The sequence below is a fragment of the Protopterus annectens genome, chromosome 5.part0, assembly GCF_019279795.1.
Source record: "Protopterus annectens isolate FY-2018-M chromosome 5.part0, PAN1.0, whole genome shotgun sequence".
In the NCBI taxonomy this organism is placed as follows: Eukaryota; Metazoa; Chordata; order Ceratodontiformes; family Protopteridae; genus Protopterus; species Protopterus annectens.
In genome coordinates, this window is record NC_056735.1 from 736,691,126 (window position 1) to 736,709,677 (window position 18,552).

Consider the following 18,552-nt stretch of genomic DNA (forward strand, 5'->3'; position numbering starts at 1 on the left):
GTGCACATATCTTTATGAATCGTTCAAGGCTTTAGTTCACAGGGTTACTGTGTAGCATTCCTGCATCAGTGACTATGAACAGTTACCTCTGTCTTGTGTTTTGTCTTTTTGTCTGTCTGTCTTTCTTGAAGATTTCTTATGGTGAGTACCTTGTACACTACTGCTTTCTTGACTGTCTGTCTGAATTGCACCCATACATTTAGGAAGGGATTAAGTCATAACATTTAGAAATTGTACGTTAATCAACTTCAGACAACCACAGTGCAGTATAAAAACTGTTAGATGGTTAGCAAACTTAAAAAAAAAAAAAAGGAAGAAACTTCATAGTGTGGTGTGTGAGATATTCACTTCCTACATTGTTATGTTAGTGAAAAACGCCAGGCTGAAGCCAATCTATGAAACCACTTCCGCTTTTATTTACTAAAACGCACAAAATTAAAACGTTTTTCATCCTGCTGAATAGCAGGACTTCTTCAGAAATTCAGCGATCCATTACATTCAAACCTTTTGTAAACTTTCAAAACAAAGTGGCACCAAAAAACGCATTGATGTTACTAGACATTTAAAGCTATATTGCTTTTTTTTTAAAAACATACAGCTAACACATGTTTTCATTAACTTTGATAAAATGACCTTTGGTTTAAATATAAATATGAATATATATAAAATATATGTGAAAAAATATGTAAAAAAGTATATATAAAAATCTACGATCCATTATCACCAATATAATATACCTCAAATGAATATATATATATTGATTATATTTATATTGATATTTATATTAAACAGGAAATGCGATGCTTCTATTATAATAGCAGCTTCATTTTTTTAAAAAAAACATATATATATATATATATATATATATATATATGTGGGTGTCGGTATATATATATCAATATATTCAAATTTCTATGTATAAGGAATTTATAATTATGTTTATACCCTATGTTTATCTTCCGATATGTATGTTTATGAACACCAAACTGAAATTTATTTACCATATTAAATATATGTATTTTGAAAAACTAACAAGTTACTACCATTTGTCATTACATAACATCCCAACATACCAAACTAAATATGGGTGAATCTGTGCATAATAATTGATATGTGTTTTATTATATTAATGGATAAGAATGTTTAAAGTAAAAGAATTGAAAAAGAAAAAAATAAAACAATAAAAAATGATTATATAACCATTAATGAACCTTGTACATTTTCTTGTATATGAATATATATACAAAAATCATGATAAGATTATGATGAAATTATATACACATATTCGAACAAATTCCTGCATTTTTCAAGTGCTCATCTGTTGCATCAAAAACGTTCAGTGCTGAAAGGCCAATTGGTTCGATCAGCAAGAATGATAACAATGGATGAAAATTTTCAGGAGGAATGCTCGACACTAAAACAAATGTTTTTGAATAGAGCATATCCACCTGAGTTTATAGAAGGAATAATTTCAGAAGTAACATCAAAAAGAATGAGTGGGTTATATATACCTATATTAGGAAATAAGATTGTTGTGGGAAATTTACAAGTTTATAATCAAAGTCTGCGAGTTGCAGAAAATAAGGAGTTCAATTTGGCATGTATATTCAATTTCTGTTCTATTTATACATCCATAAAAGAAATAATAATTAAAAATTAAAATTGGTCCTTATTGAAAGATGATGTTAGCTTAGGTTCTTCATTTAATTTTACACCAAAAATAGTTTGGAGGAAAGCGAATAGCTTTAAACACATTTTTCAGAAGCAAAAACATCCGTTTGTTAGAAGTTCAGGCATGATGCAATGTGGAAACTGCTCCTATTGTCATATAATGGATGTGGGGAGTAATACTGAAATTAATGGATATAAGATCAGTGTTAAAGGGAAGTTTAACTGTAATACCAAAGGAGTGGTTTACATAGCTAAATGCCAAGCATGCCCATCATTTTATGTGGGCAAAACGGATCGTAAATTGAGAGAGAGTCTCAGAACATATGAGAAATATTAGCATAAAGAAGATAATGCCTTAGCAAGACATGTTATATTATATCCTGAACATAAGTTCAGATTTAACGTTATTCAACAAGTAAATCAAGATATAAGAGGAGGACCTACTAGTTTATTATTGGAAAAAATAGAATTGTTATGGCAAATAAGGCTAAATGCCTATATGTACCCAGGTCTCAATGATAAATGTTCGATAATGTGTTTATTGAAACTAAAGAGCTTAGAGAGATAAAAGCATATTATGTACTAATAAGCTCATATTAAATGAAATTTCATCATGCTTTCATAAAGTCATTTTACCATAATGTCATCATAATCTTATCATGATTTTTTATATATATTCATATACAAGAAAATGTACATGGTTCGTTAATGGTTATATAATCATTTTTTATTTTATTTTTTTCTTTTTCAATTCTTTTACTTTAAACATTCTTATCCATTAATATAATAAAATACATATCAATTATTATGCGCAGATTCACCCATATTTAGTTTGGTATGTTGGGATGTTATGTAATGACAAATGGTAGTAACTTGTTAGTTTTTCAAAATACATATATTTAATATGGTAAATAAATTTCAGTTTGGTGTTCATAAACATACATATCGGAAGATAAACATAGGGTATAAACATAATTATAAATTCCTTATACATAGAAATATGAATATATTTATATATATACTGACATCCACATATATGTATATATGTTTTTTGAAAAAATGAAGCTGCTATTATAATAATAGATGCATCGCATTTCCTGTTTAATATAAATATAATCAATATATATATATATATATATATATATATATATATATATATATATATTCATTTGAGGTATATTATACATATATTTAATATGGTAAATAAATTTCAGTTTGGTGTTCATAAACATACATATCGGAAGATAAACATAGGGTATAAACATAATTATAAATTCCTTATACATAGAAATATGAATATATTTATATATATACTGACACCCACATATATGTATATATGTTTTTTAAAAAAATGAAGCTGCTATTATAATAATAGATGCATCACATTTCCTGTTTAATATAAATATAATCAATATATATATATATATATATATATATATATATATATATATATATTCATTTGAGGTATATTATATTGGTGATAATGGATCATAGATTTTGTATATACTTTTTTTAAATATTTTTTCACATTTTTTATATATATTCATATTTTTATTTAAACCAAAGGTCATTTTATCAAAGTTAATGAAAACATGTGTTAGCTGTATGTTTTTAAAAAAAGCAATATAGCTTTAAATGTCTAGTAGCATCAATGCGTTTTTTGGCGCCAATTTGTTTTGAAAGTTTATAAAAGGTTTGAATGTAATGGATCGCTGAATTTCTGAAGAAGTCCTACTATTCAGCAGGAAGAAAAACGTTTTAATTTTGTGCATTTTAGTAAATAAAAGCGGAAGTGGTTTCATAGATTGGCTTCAGCCTGGCGTTTTTCACTAGTTTGTTTTTCGTTTTAAAGTTTTTTGTAGTTGCGCTACATTGTTATGTTACCCACTCAGTTCACTTATTAAAAATTGAACTGTAAAATATGACTATAAAATATGTGCTCCAAGATAATCAAATAGAATATAGTAGATAGTCCACAGATGAGTTAAAAACGGAATATCCTTTATTGAAACACACAAAGAAACTAACAAGCGATCCTAGCTGAGTATAATGAAAAACATCAATTGGTTAGCAAACTTCATTCCAAATGCTGCTGCTTGCAGATGTTCGTGTTTCACTGTTGCAGTCATCGCACTTGGGTCATTCTGCCAGGGGTAGCCCTCAGTCGGCCCGAATACCAGAGGTTTAGTATTTCTACGTCTGTTGCTGTTGCTTCAGGACTGACATCAGGTCATCAGTGGTATAAAATCAGGCAGCCGACACCATTACATCAGTCTTCCTTGCCGAGGAGCCCGAAGCAGAAGCAGTTTGCACAAGTGCCAGTTGGCCGCTACCTGAGTTTTCATTTCTGAATTGAAGTTGAAGTCTTCTAAAGCGAAGTACCCCATTGGGGATCCTTTTTTCTTGCTCTAACCAATGTCAGAAAAAGTTAACAATCGTCTCGCCTGTGGAAAGCAAATACCACACAGAGACTTCCATTCTTATTGTGTCACCTGTTTAGGCCCAGACCACGACATCCCTCGCTGTCGCTTTTGTGCTTTGTTCAACGCCAGAACTATATGTCGTCGGATCCTTATTGTAGCTAGATATTTTCGCTCTCAGTCCTCGAATTCCGATATGGTTTTGGTAAGCCATCTGACTACCAATCTTCCGAAAAAACGTAAGGATAAAGACAGAGATGGACTGCACAGGTCCAATACTGCCGATGACGCTTCTGTTAAGCTAGTCATCAGTTCTCCGTTCCTCAGTGAGGCACTTTCGCAGCCCCTGATGCCCGCTTCTGTGGATTCGCAGGCCGCTACCGAGACCCTTTCAGATTACGGTATGCCACAAGACTCTTTTTTGACAAAGGATCCTTCAGATGTCTCTACCTTGGATGGATCCGGAGCCGCTGAGCAGGCACCGGCTTCCGAGGAAGTTCTTCGCACTACCGATACTCGACACAAACTGATGACTTCTTTCGTGTCTTCAGTTCTTTCTAAAACTACTGAGTTTCTAAGGCCCAGGGTACAAACTACGCCCAAAAAACCGACAACCCAAGCTCAGACACCTGCTTCCATGCCTCAATCTGAAATGCTTAAAATGGTGGAAGACCTTATTATGCTTATTAGGGGAAGCCAAGCTACCCCTTCCAAAAGAAAGATACTTGTCCCCAGTAGTTTTATCTGAACAGGATGACTGATGACTGATGCTTCTGAATATGAAGACATGCAACCCCTCTCTGCTTATGAGGATTCTAATGCAGCGGAATCCATTCCTTCTGTCTCTCCATCCAAGGATTTTCCATTTGGTGAAACCCTACATACTTTAAGGGAGCATTTCCAATGGGAATGTCAGAACTATTCTCAGTCAAAAAAGTGACTCAGGGAATTCTTAGATTTGCCACAGCACAGACCTTTAGCCATTCTTTCTGTCCTGGATGTTGTGGATGATGTTTTTATGGAATCCAGTTTGACTCCTGACTCCCATCCTTCTGGTCCCAGGAAACCTGACCAGTACTACAGAGTCCCTGACTCTCACAAATTCCTTTTCAAAAATCCTACTGCTGACCAAGAGGTCATCTCCCAAGGACCTAAAGGAATTAAAGCAACCTCAGCTAAGAATCCCACCCCCTCAGACAGGGATTTCCGATCTTTAGACAGATGGGGTAAAAAAGTATACACCTCTGCAACTCTTGCTGTTAGAGCACTAAATTGTCAGTTCTACATGCTGAAATAGCAGCATACCATGGAACTCCTCAAACAAAAATATCTTCCTTTCCTGCTTGTTCAGAAAATAAAGAATTACAACAGATTATGCATTCTGCAAGCCAAGTTACTAATAGCACCTTGCAGTGTGGCTTTGATGCCCTAGAAGCATCTTGCAGGGCAGCATTCACTGGTTCTGTCCTTAGAAGGCATGCTTGGCTTAAGGATCAGACCTTGCCAGACCATGTCAAATCAAAATTATTGGACGCACCCTTGAACAAAGACAATTTGTTTGGCACCAAGGCAGAAATGGTCTTAAAAAAGATGGAAGAAAAAGGTAAATCGGTGCAGACAGTTAGACGTTTTACAGGTCCAACCTCCGAGGTTCAATAGGTGTTGCCCCTCCAAGCACTGGTCCTTTCCGAACCCCTCCAGGCCAGCTCAGCCCAGACCCAGGGGAAGCAGACCCCCCCAGACAGCAGTCCCAGGGAATGCAGAAATCTAAGCAATGGAGTTCCTCCTCTTCAAAAACAGGGAGTGCTAAGCCACCCCCTTATGGTAAGAACTCACAATGACTTTACACCTCCACCTCTTACCTCTGCCCACCTGCTTGTGCCCCTAGGAGGAAAACTCTCCTTCCATGCAAACAACTGGACCCAGTGGGCAGAGGCCAAAAAGCAAGTCCTTTCCCTGCTCTCCATGAGGGCAATGCAGCATGTTCCTGCAGACTAGATAGACCAAGGTTTCTATTCCAGACTCTTCCTGGTTTCCAGAAAAGAGGGCACCTGGTGCCCAATCCTCAATCTATCCATTCTAAACACCTTTCTGGTGATACCAAATTTCAAAATGCTCACCCTCCAGCAGCTTCTTCTTATGCTTTCCAAGGATGCTTTCTTAGCCACCCTGAACCTAGAAGAGGCCTACCTACACATCCCAATCAAGGAATCTTGCAGGAAATATCTACATTTCAGGGCAGGATCTTTGCACTTTCAGTTCTCTACGCTTCCCTTTGGCTTATCCACTGCTCCCAGAGTTTTCACAAAATGACTGGCTCCAGCCATTGCTTTTTGCAGACAAAGAAATATTCAAATTTACCCCTACCTAGATGATTGCCTGATTTAAGCAGACGGTCAGGAAAAGCTGTTACAGCACCTGACCTTTGTAAAGGACCTACTAATCTCCCTGAGGTATACTATCAACGAAAAGAAATCAGAACTAGTCCCCACACAAAAAATTGTATTCCTGGGAGCAAGCCTGGACACAGCATCCCAGATGGCATTCCTTACTCCAGAAAAACAAGCCTACCTGACAGGCTACTTCTCTCAATTAGCCACCAGAACCCAGTTATCCGCAAGGAAAATCCTGTAGGGTTCATAGCCTCCTGCATTCTACTTATTCCATATGCTAGACTACATATGAGGAAACTACAATGGTACCTAAAAAGCCTTTGGTGTCAACACTCTCAAGACCTGAAAACTATCATACCTATGATACCCTGTCTAAGGAAAGATTTTCTTTGGTGGGCAGCAGCTTGCAGCCACAACAAGGGACTTCCCTTCTCACAACCCCATGCTGCCCAGACCCTCACCACAGACGCATCAGACTATGCCTGGGGTGCACATCTGGACGGCAGGTGCATTCAGGGCCATTGGAGCCCAAATCAAATACATCTGCACATCAACCAAAAAGAGATGATAGCTGTTCAGCACACCCTGACAGCTTTCAGACCCTTACTCTCCCCAGACCCTCTACTGGTCAACACAGACAACACCACAGTGATGTGGTATATCAACAAGCAAGGAAGGACTCACTCTTATCCTCTCTGTAGGCTTGCCATGACCTTTTGGTACACGGCCTCGGCCATGCAAATACACCTGCTAGAACAATTCCTGCCAGGCTCCCTAAACTCTCTGGCAGACAACTTAAGCAGAAACTTGCTAGACCCACACAAGTGGCAGCTAGACCACAGAACCTTCACTCTTGTAACCCAGAAATGGGGCACCCTGAAGGTGGACCTCATTGTCTCATACTGCAGTCATCAGCTCAGCAAATTCTGCACCAGGGAACCTCACGGCAAGGCCTGGAAAGTGGATGCTCTATCCTTCCAATGGGTAAACCTCTTGGTCTATGCATTTCCCCCTCTACCACTCATTTCAAGGGTACTGCTCAAAATAAGGGAAGAAAAACATAGGGCAATCCTGATTGCTCCAGACTGACCATGTCAGGACTGGTGCCCACTGCTGTGCAGCTTGTCACCCCTGCCGTCCCAACACTCCTTACCCAGAAGAATGGAGAATTCATGCATCCCCAGTTGCAGACCCTCAACCTGGCAGCCTGACTTATTCCCTGACCTCTCCTCAAGCTGACAGCGTAAGCAAACAAGTCCTAGATGTTATATGTGAGGCCAGATGCCCAAGCATTTGAAAATCCTATGCTGACAAGTGGAAAAGGTTTTGCACTTGGATCCAGGCTAAGGGAGCCGAAACAGCACAGCCCTCCCTACCTCTCATCCTGGATTACCTAGCAGATCTACTACACAGAGGTCTATCCTCTTCTTTTATTAAAATTAATGTCTCTGCCATTTCTGCTCATTACAGCACAGAGCCACCTCTCTTCTCACAAACAGTTCCTAAGAGGGGATAACAACTTAAGGCCACCCAGAAGAGCTTCTACCCCAGCTTGGGACCTTAACTTTGTGTTGGAAAAGCTCACTCTACCCCCTTTGAACCTGAAGCTTCAGCAGAGTTAAAATTCCTCTCTTGGAAAACAGCCTTGCTTCTGGCCACCACTTCATCTAGAAGAGTTTCAGAGCTACAAGCACTCATGGCTGTAGAGCCCATCATAATTTTCCATGCTGACAGAGTCTCCCTCAGGACTAACCCATCCTTCATGCCTAAACTGTCCAGTGTGGCTCTCAACCAATCCATTCATTTGCCCACCTTTTTCCTTAACCCACAAAACAAGGGGGAAAGGATTTTGCACTCTCTAGATGTGCTCAGACAGCTCTTATACTGTCTGGATAGGACTAAATATTTTAGGAAAAACTGACCAATTGCTAGTTAGCTTCACAGCAAAGGCAGAGGGCAAGGCCATATCCACACAAACAGTCTCCAGATGGATAGCACACTGCATCAATTTCTGCTACAAACAGCATGGGAAACCACCCCCAAAGGGGATGAGGATGCATTCCAACAGGGCAACCTCCACATCTGCAGCTTTCCTCAGAGGGGTCCCCACCAGGGACATCCTGGAGGCTGCAACATGGACTTCTGGTCATACCTTCACCAAGCATTACCACCTGCCTATCTTCTCCAAATCCAGGGCAGGCTTTGCCACTGCAGTCTTGCTGGGCATCCTAGCCAGCCCCCAGTCTTCTTGACTGCCTCCACCCTTTTCTTCAGCTTTGGGAATCAACCCAAGTGTGACGACTGCAACAGTGAAACATGAAGAATATAGTACAGTTGTGTACACTTACCATAAATGTAGATGTTTGAGTGTATTCACTTTTGCAGTCCTGGTTTCCCACCCTCCATCCCCCTTGTCTCTCTGTCTCTGTCTCTCTTTCGTACTCTCTCCTTACAGGGAATTTTTGGTATTAACTTTCTACTGGTGGTGTTCTTCTACCATAACCTAGCTCCTTATTTGGGGGCTCCTGACAGTTGGGACAAGAAAAACTGATGTAATGGCGTTGGCTGCCTGATTTTATACCACTGACGACCTGACGTCAGTCCTGGAGTGACAGTAACCGACACAGAAATACTAAGCCTCTGGTATTCAGGCCGACTGAGGGCTACCCCTGTCAGGATAACCCAAGTGTGATGATTGCAACAGTGAATACACTCGAACATCTACATTTATGATAAGTGTACACAACTGTACTTTTTTGCTTTTTTTATTGATTGTAGAGTACCTTTTGCTGACAGTATACCAACAAATCAGGTGAACTATACTACACTGCTGAAACAGTGAATTTTATAGATCACTTTTTTCAGCAGTAGGTATTGATGTTGTTGACATGTCATGTTGAATTTGCTGTTTAATACATTTTTTAAGAACATATTGCATCCTTAGTGAAAACTAATTTGTTGAAACTGCAGTTGCTCTGGTTTTAAAATTAACTTTTTTTTTTCTAGGAATGGGATGTATTTACAGGCCTTATTGTTGGTGACATGGTTAGAAAATCAGTAAGTAACTGTTTTAGTAGTGGTTATTGTTCTATTTGAATCAATTTGTTACCCCTCTGATTTTTAGGTTTCTATTTATCCCCTAGGATCACAGTCATTTCTCTACAAATGTTTGTATACTTTAGCAAGGGTCATATGGGACTGTGGCTCATTACTGTATGGAAGCAATTTGCTTCTTAACTGGACCATGAAGTATCCTTATAGGATGTGCAATGAGTGTGTGTGTGTGTGTGTGTGTGTGTGTGTGTGTGTGTGTGTGTGTGTGTGTGTATATATATATATATATATATATATATATGCACATATATATGTACACATATACACACACACATATATACACACACACACAATTTTTCTACTTATGTTCATTGTTATATTGCTGTTGCAGTAGCATATAGCTATATGGATGAAGTTCTTGTTTAAAAAGTTGAAGTTGGCCTTTGACGCATTTGTATGATTGGATAGTGCAGCTTGCAAAAACTGGTCCAGGAAGAGAGTGTCTTTGTCTAGGATTCATTGAAAGAGGACTGGTTTGTCATCTCTCTGCCATGTCAGATGCGTAGACCAACCAATTGTCTAACATATGAAAGGACAAGGAGGAACTGGAGAAAAAGTGGAAGCTATTTCCTAAACCTTGTTTGTCTGTTAAAAGAGCATCCATATTTGGTAGGTATTTCCTGAGTACAATGGGTACCTCTATCAGCCCCAGAGATTTCACTTGTTTATGTCCTTTTATGATCTCTAAGCAAAGTGTCGGGCTTTCTTGACATTGCCTGCACTGACTGCTGGAGTAACCTGACCTCCTGGAAAGATTTCCTAAAATTAATACTCCAGTTCATATGTCCTAGGTGCAGTGTTTAAGATAGCATTGAAGGTGCCATGGTGGGTTTCATCTTTGCTTCACAAATTTTACATAAAGTATTTGCATATAAAGCTTCTTATTTCTTATAGAATACTTTGCAGAAATTTGTATTTACATGAGTGATGTCATGCAGTTATGAACAATAAAGTACCTCAGTGGTTTGCCTCTAGACTCGGCGTCTAGAAGTCTAGAACACGAAGATAAAAGGTGTATGTGTATTTGACCTCCAGTTTAAGAGTTCATATTAGTAACGTCATGGGCTCTATGGCTTGTTGTACTTCACATCTCATTAAAGGAATTGGAGAGCGTTGCAGATTTCATAGGGAGCAAAGAATAGGGAGTTAAATTCCCAGTTTTCTGTTGGGTATGTCTGAGTACAGCTTTCCTGGTTGAACCATAAGGGGCACTTGTGGCCGCTTGTTCCTAGATTATCTGTAGAACTCTAAAGCTTATAAAACCAGAAGTCACTGAAAAAATAACTGAAAAAATAAAAAAGAATCCAGACCACAAATGAAGGCGTAGAAAAGCTTTATGTACTAGCGCTTTCATCTAGAAAAGACTTCTTCAGATACAAAAAACACAGGTGCTACACATAACTTGTATAGTTCCTCATGAAACATCCAATTAAAATTTAAAGAAACATTCACATAGAACTCTAACAAAAAAGAATTAATACTGCTGTTTTTCGTGGAAGCTCTTTTTTCTGGGGATAGAATAAAGACATAATTGGAAGAACTGTAAACGTTTTTTTTTTTTTTATTTTAATTCAGATGGTAGATTAGCTGGGATATTCTAAGACGATAGCCCGTATGCTCAATAAGTTCAAAAAATAGAAAAACAGAAGTTAGCTGGGATATTCTAAGATGATAGCCCCCATGCTCAATACGTTAAAAAAATGGAAATGCAGAAGTGTTCCTCTTCAGTACTGCAGCAGTAGCTTTTTAGCAGAAGAGGGCCTGAGCCCAAGCCAGAAAGGCTTTTCTGCTACTGCGTTACAATAAGAAACTGCTCACCCAGGAGTGCCCAGCCATTAGTTAAATGCTAGGTTATTGCAACATACCCAACCAGAAGTGGTTCATGGATGGTTTTCTTTCCATCTGATGTCTTGGATAACCTTCAATTCAGATGTGTGGATCATTCAGCTGTGGAAGCAAGACTACACTAAAGTTCTGCAGCATTCTTCTAGACCTCTAGGCTGTTTTCTTTTCCACTGTACACCAGAGACATCATCTTTATCTGGATGATTATCATACAAGAGTAAGTGAGCTTCAATCATGCTTTATTTTTAAATGGGTGTTAATCTTAAGGTGATTACTGTGTTATGAAAAAATGAAGTACAGGTCACTGCTGAAATCTTCTTTGTTGAATCTCCTTTATTAAAAGTAAGCGCTTTCAGAATAATCCTTCATCAGAGTCACTGCTGAAATCTTCTTTGTTGAATCTCCTTTATTAAAAGTAAGCGCTTTCGGAATAATCCTTCATCAGACATAGATGTCTGATGAAGGATTATTCTGAAAGCGCTTACTTTTAATAAAGGAGATTCAACAAAGAAGATTTCAGCAGTGACCTGTACTTCATTTTTTCGTATTTATTTGGTTTGGTACAACAGGTCTTCAGCATAACTTGTTATTTTTGCTTGTGATTACTGTGTTGTGTGATACTGTCAGCAGAACATTTCAGCAAAAGATCTTGGAGAATATGCATCCTATCTTATGAGTTTTCATTCATAAGTCTTGACTGTGTTTATACTTGTGTACATATACAACATTGTATTAGAAATAAAGGAATTTAGTTGCAGTAATAATTGATCTTGTTGAAATGGTTTCCTAAGCCTTTTCCTTGTTTTCATGTTATCAGCTTCTAAAAATATTACAGCCTTGTGCACTAACACGTCAGCTTTGTTCAGTGTTGATGTAAAGTTCTTTTCCTGTATGGCAATTATTTCACTTTCATTTTTTGATTTTCACTGATAAAAAAAGAAACCGCATCAGTTCTGTTTCTGTTTTTTGTTTGCATGTTTCTTGAAAAAAGTCTTTTTAGTTTTAGTCACAAATCTTGATCTTGCAAGTATTTGCTCATTTTCCATGAATTTTCAGTATTTGAAACAACAATCTGTATTTCCTGTTCTTGTACTCAGAAATAAGTCATATCTGTTGTTGGCTACAGTGGCATACCTCTCAAGTATATGAAGAACATTCCTCATTTGGGATCTTAAAAGTTCATGTTCCTCAAAGTTCCACATTAAAAGGGTCTGTCACACATTCACTTTTAGCAATTTTTTAAACTGATATCCATGGTAAATAGAACTGAATTATATTAATTTATATTAATTTATTAAAAGAGCTATTCTAAAAGCAAAAATTACCATATTTTAATCATTCTATGAGCTTCCTAGTTGAAGTGTTTAGTAAGCTGTTAGTAAGTGTCCCATATTTTGCCCGTTTGTTCCACATTGTGAGAGGTAATGCTCCTCATTTTGGAAATGGAAGGTTGAGAGCTATGTACAGTGGTACTTGAAAAAGTCTATACCTCACGCACCAGCATCATTGAAGCTACACAGAAAATTCTCAAAGAATCGGAATTCAGGATTCAAACATTTGAACTGTATCTCATTTTGAGTGATGTTGCTGAAAAGACTAAGAAATTATGGTACTAAGTGTTCCGTCATAACACAGGAGAGTGAAGCAGTTAAGGTATATAAGGTATCTAACGCTTTTTAGCCCTAAGGGCAAAAGGAGAGAAAGAGACAGAGAGAGAGAGATTTCTGTTGTAAAAGGCAAGTTTCATGCTTCTTTTGAGCAAAATGAGACTGTTTTAAACATATTTTTAACAGGAAATCGGGTTTCAGGAGTCAGTAGATGCTTAAGTGACTGACTTGAAACTTAAGAGTATAAGACAGCATGATTTATGGATGAGAGAGAGAGAGAATCTTGTGTGGAGCCAAAATGATTTTATTTACCAGGCTTTGGAATAGGTGATTCATAACTGGGACTAAGCAGAAATTCCTTAAGATTCCAAGAGCAGAATAAGTTATTTTTTACACTTATTTCATTGAATTGCATTTCTTTTACTCTTATAATTGTGCTATACAACTAGTCTACTATATTTTGCACTGTTATAAAGCTTTTATGTGAAGTTGTTCTATCTCGCCTCCATTCTCACTGATGGGTTTGGAGCCAATCCTCTGCTCTGACTCGGCCAAATACAAAAGCTCAAGGTCTTCAAGCAGCTCGTGGCCTTCTCCCTTTCCCGTGATGCAGTGGTGTTCCCCTCCGATCTTGTTTGCCGCTGTAACAGATCAGGAGTTCTTAGACAGCTCTGGACGGTATTATTGAAAACTTCTTTATAGTTCTCAATAGTTATTATATTCCTGGATATTTTTCTATAGCTCTTGCTGTTTTCTTAGTTTCTAGTGAGTGTTACATAATTAAAACTAAGAGAGTTTAGCTTAAGTTTTTTTCTCCCTATACTTATAGTGTATGCTGTAGAGTTAGAAATAGTGCGTTAATCTTGAGCCCGGATTTTTTTAGGGCAGTAGTTGCTTTTTTCAGTGTGCTGTAGTGTTAGAAATTGTAGAACTTAGAGCCCTGTTGTTTTTTTAGTGGCTGTCATACATATATAGTATTGTGTGCTTTTCATAGCTAATCATATAGTGTGTGCTGAAGTGTTTAAATATTTATAGAGTTAGAGCCCTGTTTTTTTTTTATTGGGGCTATTCTACATATAGGATTGTGTATTTTCTCCATAGTCAATCATATAGGGTGCTTTGCATTTTAATTGTTACTTTATTATATAGCCATGTCTCAACAAGAGAAAGCTAAGTCTGGTTTCAAAAAGTGTCCCAAATGTGGACAAAAGATGTGTATTACAGATGGTCACACAGAGTGTGTTTATTGTTTAGGTGAAGTTTACCTTCAGGAGAATTGTGCCATCTGTCATTCATTTAGCATTCATGTTTTCTGCAAACGTAGGAGCAAATTAATAGCCAGGGGATTATTGAAGTCCTCTTTTCAAGAATAACCAAAACACAAGCACCTCCAACCCAGTAGATAGACACGCACAGTTTATTGAATTTCGGTATGAAATCAAATAATAAAGCTTCCAGATATCACGTTATCAGTGACTTTTGCGCCTTCCATTATACAGTTTACTCTTTTCAAGAATCTTTGGATAATGAAAAGCTGCAAAATCATCCAAGACTTTGTCTTCTAGCTCATCTTCTGGGTCAGAGCCGAAAAAGAACTCATCGACATCTAAACCGAGTCGAACTACCACCTCGGCTCCATTGCTCCTGTCATTTTCTGACCACATTAACAAAAACTAAACTGTAACAGTAACACTCTATCCTTCACAATCTTTATTGATCTCTCAAAATCATTTGAAATGGTCAACCATAAGCTACTGTTGAATATACTTAAGTCCCTCTCACTTGATACACAGGCACTACTGTGGTTCAAGTCCTACTTAGATAACAGGCAACAGGCAGTGCATTGGGATAATAGTCTATCTAACCACCTTCCTGTCACCCTTGGTGTACCCCAAGGTTCTATATTGGGCCCTCTTCTATTTAAAAACAAAAAAGCAGGCTTCGTTGACACAAAAACTCACTGTTTATTGACAATAACGGTAAGCGCTTTCGTCGGATATAATATTCCAACTTCTTCAACCCTCTTCTATTCTCAATTTTTGTAAACGATCTAAATGTAAACATCCCTCAAGCTACATGCATACAATATGCAGATGACTCCACATTAATATGCTCTGCTACTGGTCCATCTGAACTGCAGTCCCTCATCCAAAATGTCTTTGAATTAGTAGAAAAATAGTTCTTACAACACTGTCTCCTCCTTAACCCCAAAAAGATTAAATTATTGCTCTTTACTCCCACACAAAAGTCCACCCCAATTGACTTCATTATGAAATCTAATAATGGCACTGTCATATCTTATGACACTACCACCAAACTCTTAGGAGTAACAATAGACCACAGCCTTAACTATGATACTCATATCAACACCACAATAAAATCAGTCAACAGAAAACGAGGCTCCCTCTATAAGATTGAACCCTTCCTTACTTCCATAGCTAGAACTACTATTGCCCATACCCACCTCATCTCAACTCTCCTCTATGCCTATCCTATCTACACTGATCTATCAAAAAGCAACCAACCTCCTACAATAACACTGCCAGATTTGTAATCGGCTTTCCTTTTAGAACCCACCACTGCCAAAATCTGAAACAACTGAGTTGGCTGGAACTGCATAATCAAATTCAATTCCACCAACTTATTATTGCCCATAAGATCCTTTATCACCCAAGCAATACACCAGTACTCATGAGTCTACTTAACCCCTATAAAAATCTTACAAATATACGCTCAGCAAATAAACTACTGGTATCTATCGACAAAAACCCAACAATAATGCAGGAGATTCCCTTTTCTCGAACACTGTGGGAAAAATCTAGAACCTACTTCCTGGTGAACTCACATCTCTTTCTTTAACTCCACTATTCAAAAAGAAATTCAAAGTATACCTTACAACCCACTGGCTCTGTCCTTGTACCAACCCAGACTAAGATTCCTCTTCCTGTTATCTTAGGTTCTCGCACTAAATACTACTCACTTCATTACTACTTTTAAGACCATTACTTTCTTACCCCTCTGTTAATCTGATCAGTTAGCTAACTTGAGACTGTACAAAACCCCTTTTTCTCAGATACTATTATAGGTTAGGATGATCGTACCCAACAAGGATCTTATGAATGTGTCACTGCCTTATAGATGAGTCACTGCCTTTTAAATAATGTGTCCCTGCCTTGTAAATAATTATCTGTTCTTCTTTGATATATGCAACTTTGATTTTGGAATGTCTCACACCCTTCTAAATACTTTTTTCTTCTATTATTGTTTGGTCGTAACAAACAAATTTTATCTAGCATAATTACTATGTTACCATGTAAACAGCTGTTTTGTCTGACAAGTGAACTGTATCTGTAGTTGCAATATTCTGCTTTGTTTTTTTCTGTTTATTTTTATTTATTTATTTTATTTTACATTTATTGACCGGACTAGTCCAACTGGTTACATGTCCATTTTCAGTAGGGGCCCAGGGAAATAAGCTCCATTAAGCTAATAAAAATAAAATACAAGGATGATAGAGATTAACATCAAGAACTTGACTACAAAGTTTAGAAAACAATACACTACTACTAGAAACATATTTACACAGCAGAGGGTTTGACGTTCATCACATTGAAGGCTAAGAAAAAAAAGATCAGGTTCAAACTAATTATTAAGGTTATTTCAAATTTCTACACTCAAAGTGACAAAAAGTTGCTAATATATACATAGTGGAAGCATATGCTCACAGTAGAAGGCTTGTTATACAGTTAATACTCAGAGGTAGATTCCAGAAATACTAGGCTAGAATCAGAATTAAGGAATCTTACTAATACCACTATATGAGATTTGGGAGGGAGGTATACAGAGAAGCAGCAATAGTGAGAGGTAAGGACGTGGTTTGAAAGGAGAGTGTTAGTATAGCAATAACCCACGCCTGGGTGTGGGTAATGCGGTATTTAACCACGGTTGGCGTGGTTTGGTCCCGAGGGCGAAGCCCGAGGGACCAAACAAAGACAACCGTGGTTAAATCCTGCATTACCCACACCCAGAAGTGGGTTATTGCTATTATACTATGACATTATTTAAGAAAAGAAACAATTACTTTTCTTAAATAATGGCATTGTATAATGCCTCTTTGCTGCCCTTCCACAGCTGTCTGGCATCCGCGGCAGTTCTGATGTACTGCACATGCCTACACAGTACATCAGAGCTGTGGCCAAAAGCAATGGAGAAAGCAAGATCTCCGTTGCTTTTTACTGTTCGCTATGTTAAATGGGTTTAACATAGCGAGACAGTTTAAAGCAACAGAGATGTCCGTTGCTTATTTTAAAGCTGTCTCGCTATGTTAAACCCATTTAACATAGAACAGTAAGCAACGGAGATCTTGCTTTCTCGTTAAACCTGTCTCGCTATGTTAAATGGGTTTAACATGGTGAGACAGCTTTAAAATAAGCAACGGAGATCTCCGTTGCTTATTTTAAAGCTGTCTCGCTATGTTAAACCCATTTAACATAGCGAGACATTTAAAAAGCAACGGAGAAAGCAAGATCTCTGTTGCTTTTACACTGTCGCTATGTTAAAGAGTTTAACATAGCGAGACAGCTTTAAAAAGCAACGGAGATCTCCGTTGCTTTTTTTAAACCTGTGTCGCTGTTAAACTCTTTTAACATAGCAACACAGTGTTTTAAAAAAAGACTTATACTAATGGAAAAAGTCCGGGCGACCGGACCTTTTTCCATTAGTATAAGTCGATTTACAACGTGCACGCTGGCCAATCAGCGTGCACGTTTTGGAATATTAATAGGGGGTCATGGTATAATCTGGGTTAGGACATGGGCATAGCCATTGTGTTTTAAGGAGTATTTTAGCTGCTTTTTGAAAAGTGGTAATGAAGAAAGTGATGATAGTTCACTGGGAAGCCTGTTCCAGGTTTTCCCCACAGAGTTAGAAAAAGGAGAATCACCTGTTTTGTTGTAGGACTTATGGGTGGTTACTAGTAATTTATCTGCTGAGCAAAGGGTTGTAAGATTTTTGTAGGGGGTGATAAGGCTACAGCGTATTGGAGTTTTACTGGGATGATACAAAATCTTGTGGGGGATAATAAGTTGCTGATATTGAAGCTGGCTTTGCAGTTCCAGCCATCCTAGCTGTTTAAGATTTTGACAATGGTGGGTTCTAAATGGGGAGTCAGTGGCAAATCTGGCAGTGTTATAGGAGGTTACCAGTTTGTTAAGGTTGCTTTTGGATAGATTAGTATAAATGGGGGAGGCATAGAGGAGGGTGGAGATCAGATGGGTGTGGGCAATGGTAGTTCTGGCTATGGGGGTAAGGAAAGGTTTAATCCTGTAAAGGGAACCTAGTTTTCTATTTACTTATTTAATAGTTGAGTTAATGTGTGAGTCAAAGTTAAGGTTGTGGTCAGTTATTACGCCTAAGGGTTTGGTGGTTGGGTCAGGTGATATGACAGTGCCATTATTGGATGTAACTGTGAGATCTATTGGGGAGGACTTTAGTGTCGGAGTG

General features: G+C 37.8%; 1 protein-coding gene across 2 annotated transcripts in view; it reads left to right on the top strand.

The window, feature by feature from the left end:
- The window catches only part of DYNC2H1 (dynein cytoplasmic 2 heavy chain 1), a 6,555,988-nt gene that overhangs the window by 5,154,139 nt on the left and 1,383,297 nt on the right, over positions 1–18,552 (top strand). For both annotated transcript variants that reach the window (XM_044072582.1, XM_044072581.1), the window contains one exon: positions 9,491–9,541. In XM_044072582.1, coding sequence (XP_043928517.1) covers positions 9,491–9,541 — 51 coding nt within the window. The remainder of the gene's footprint in view (positions 1–9,490; positions 9,542–18,552) is intronic.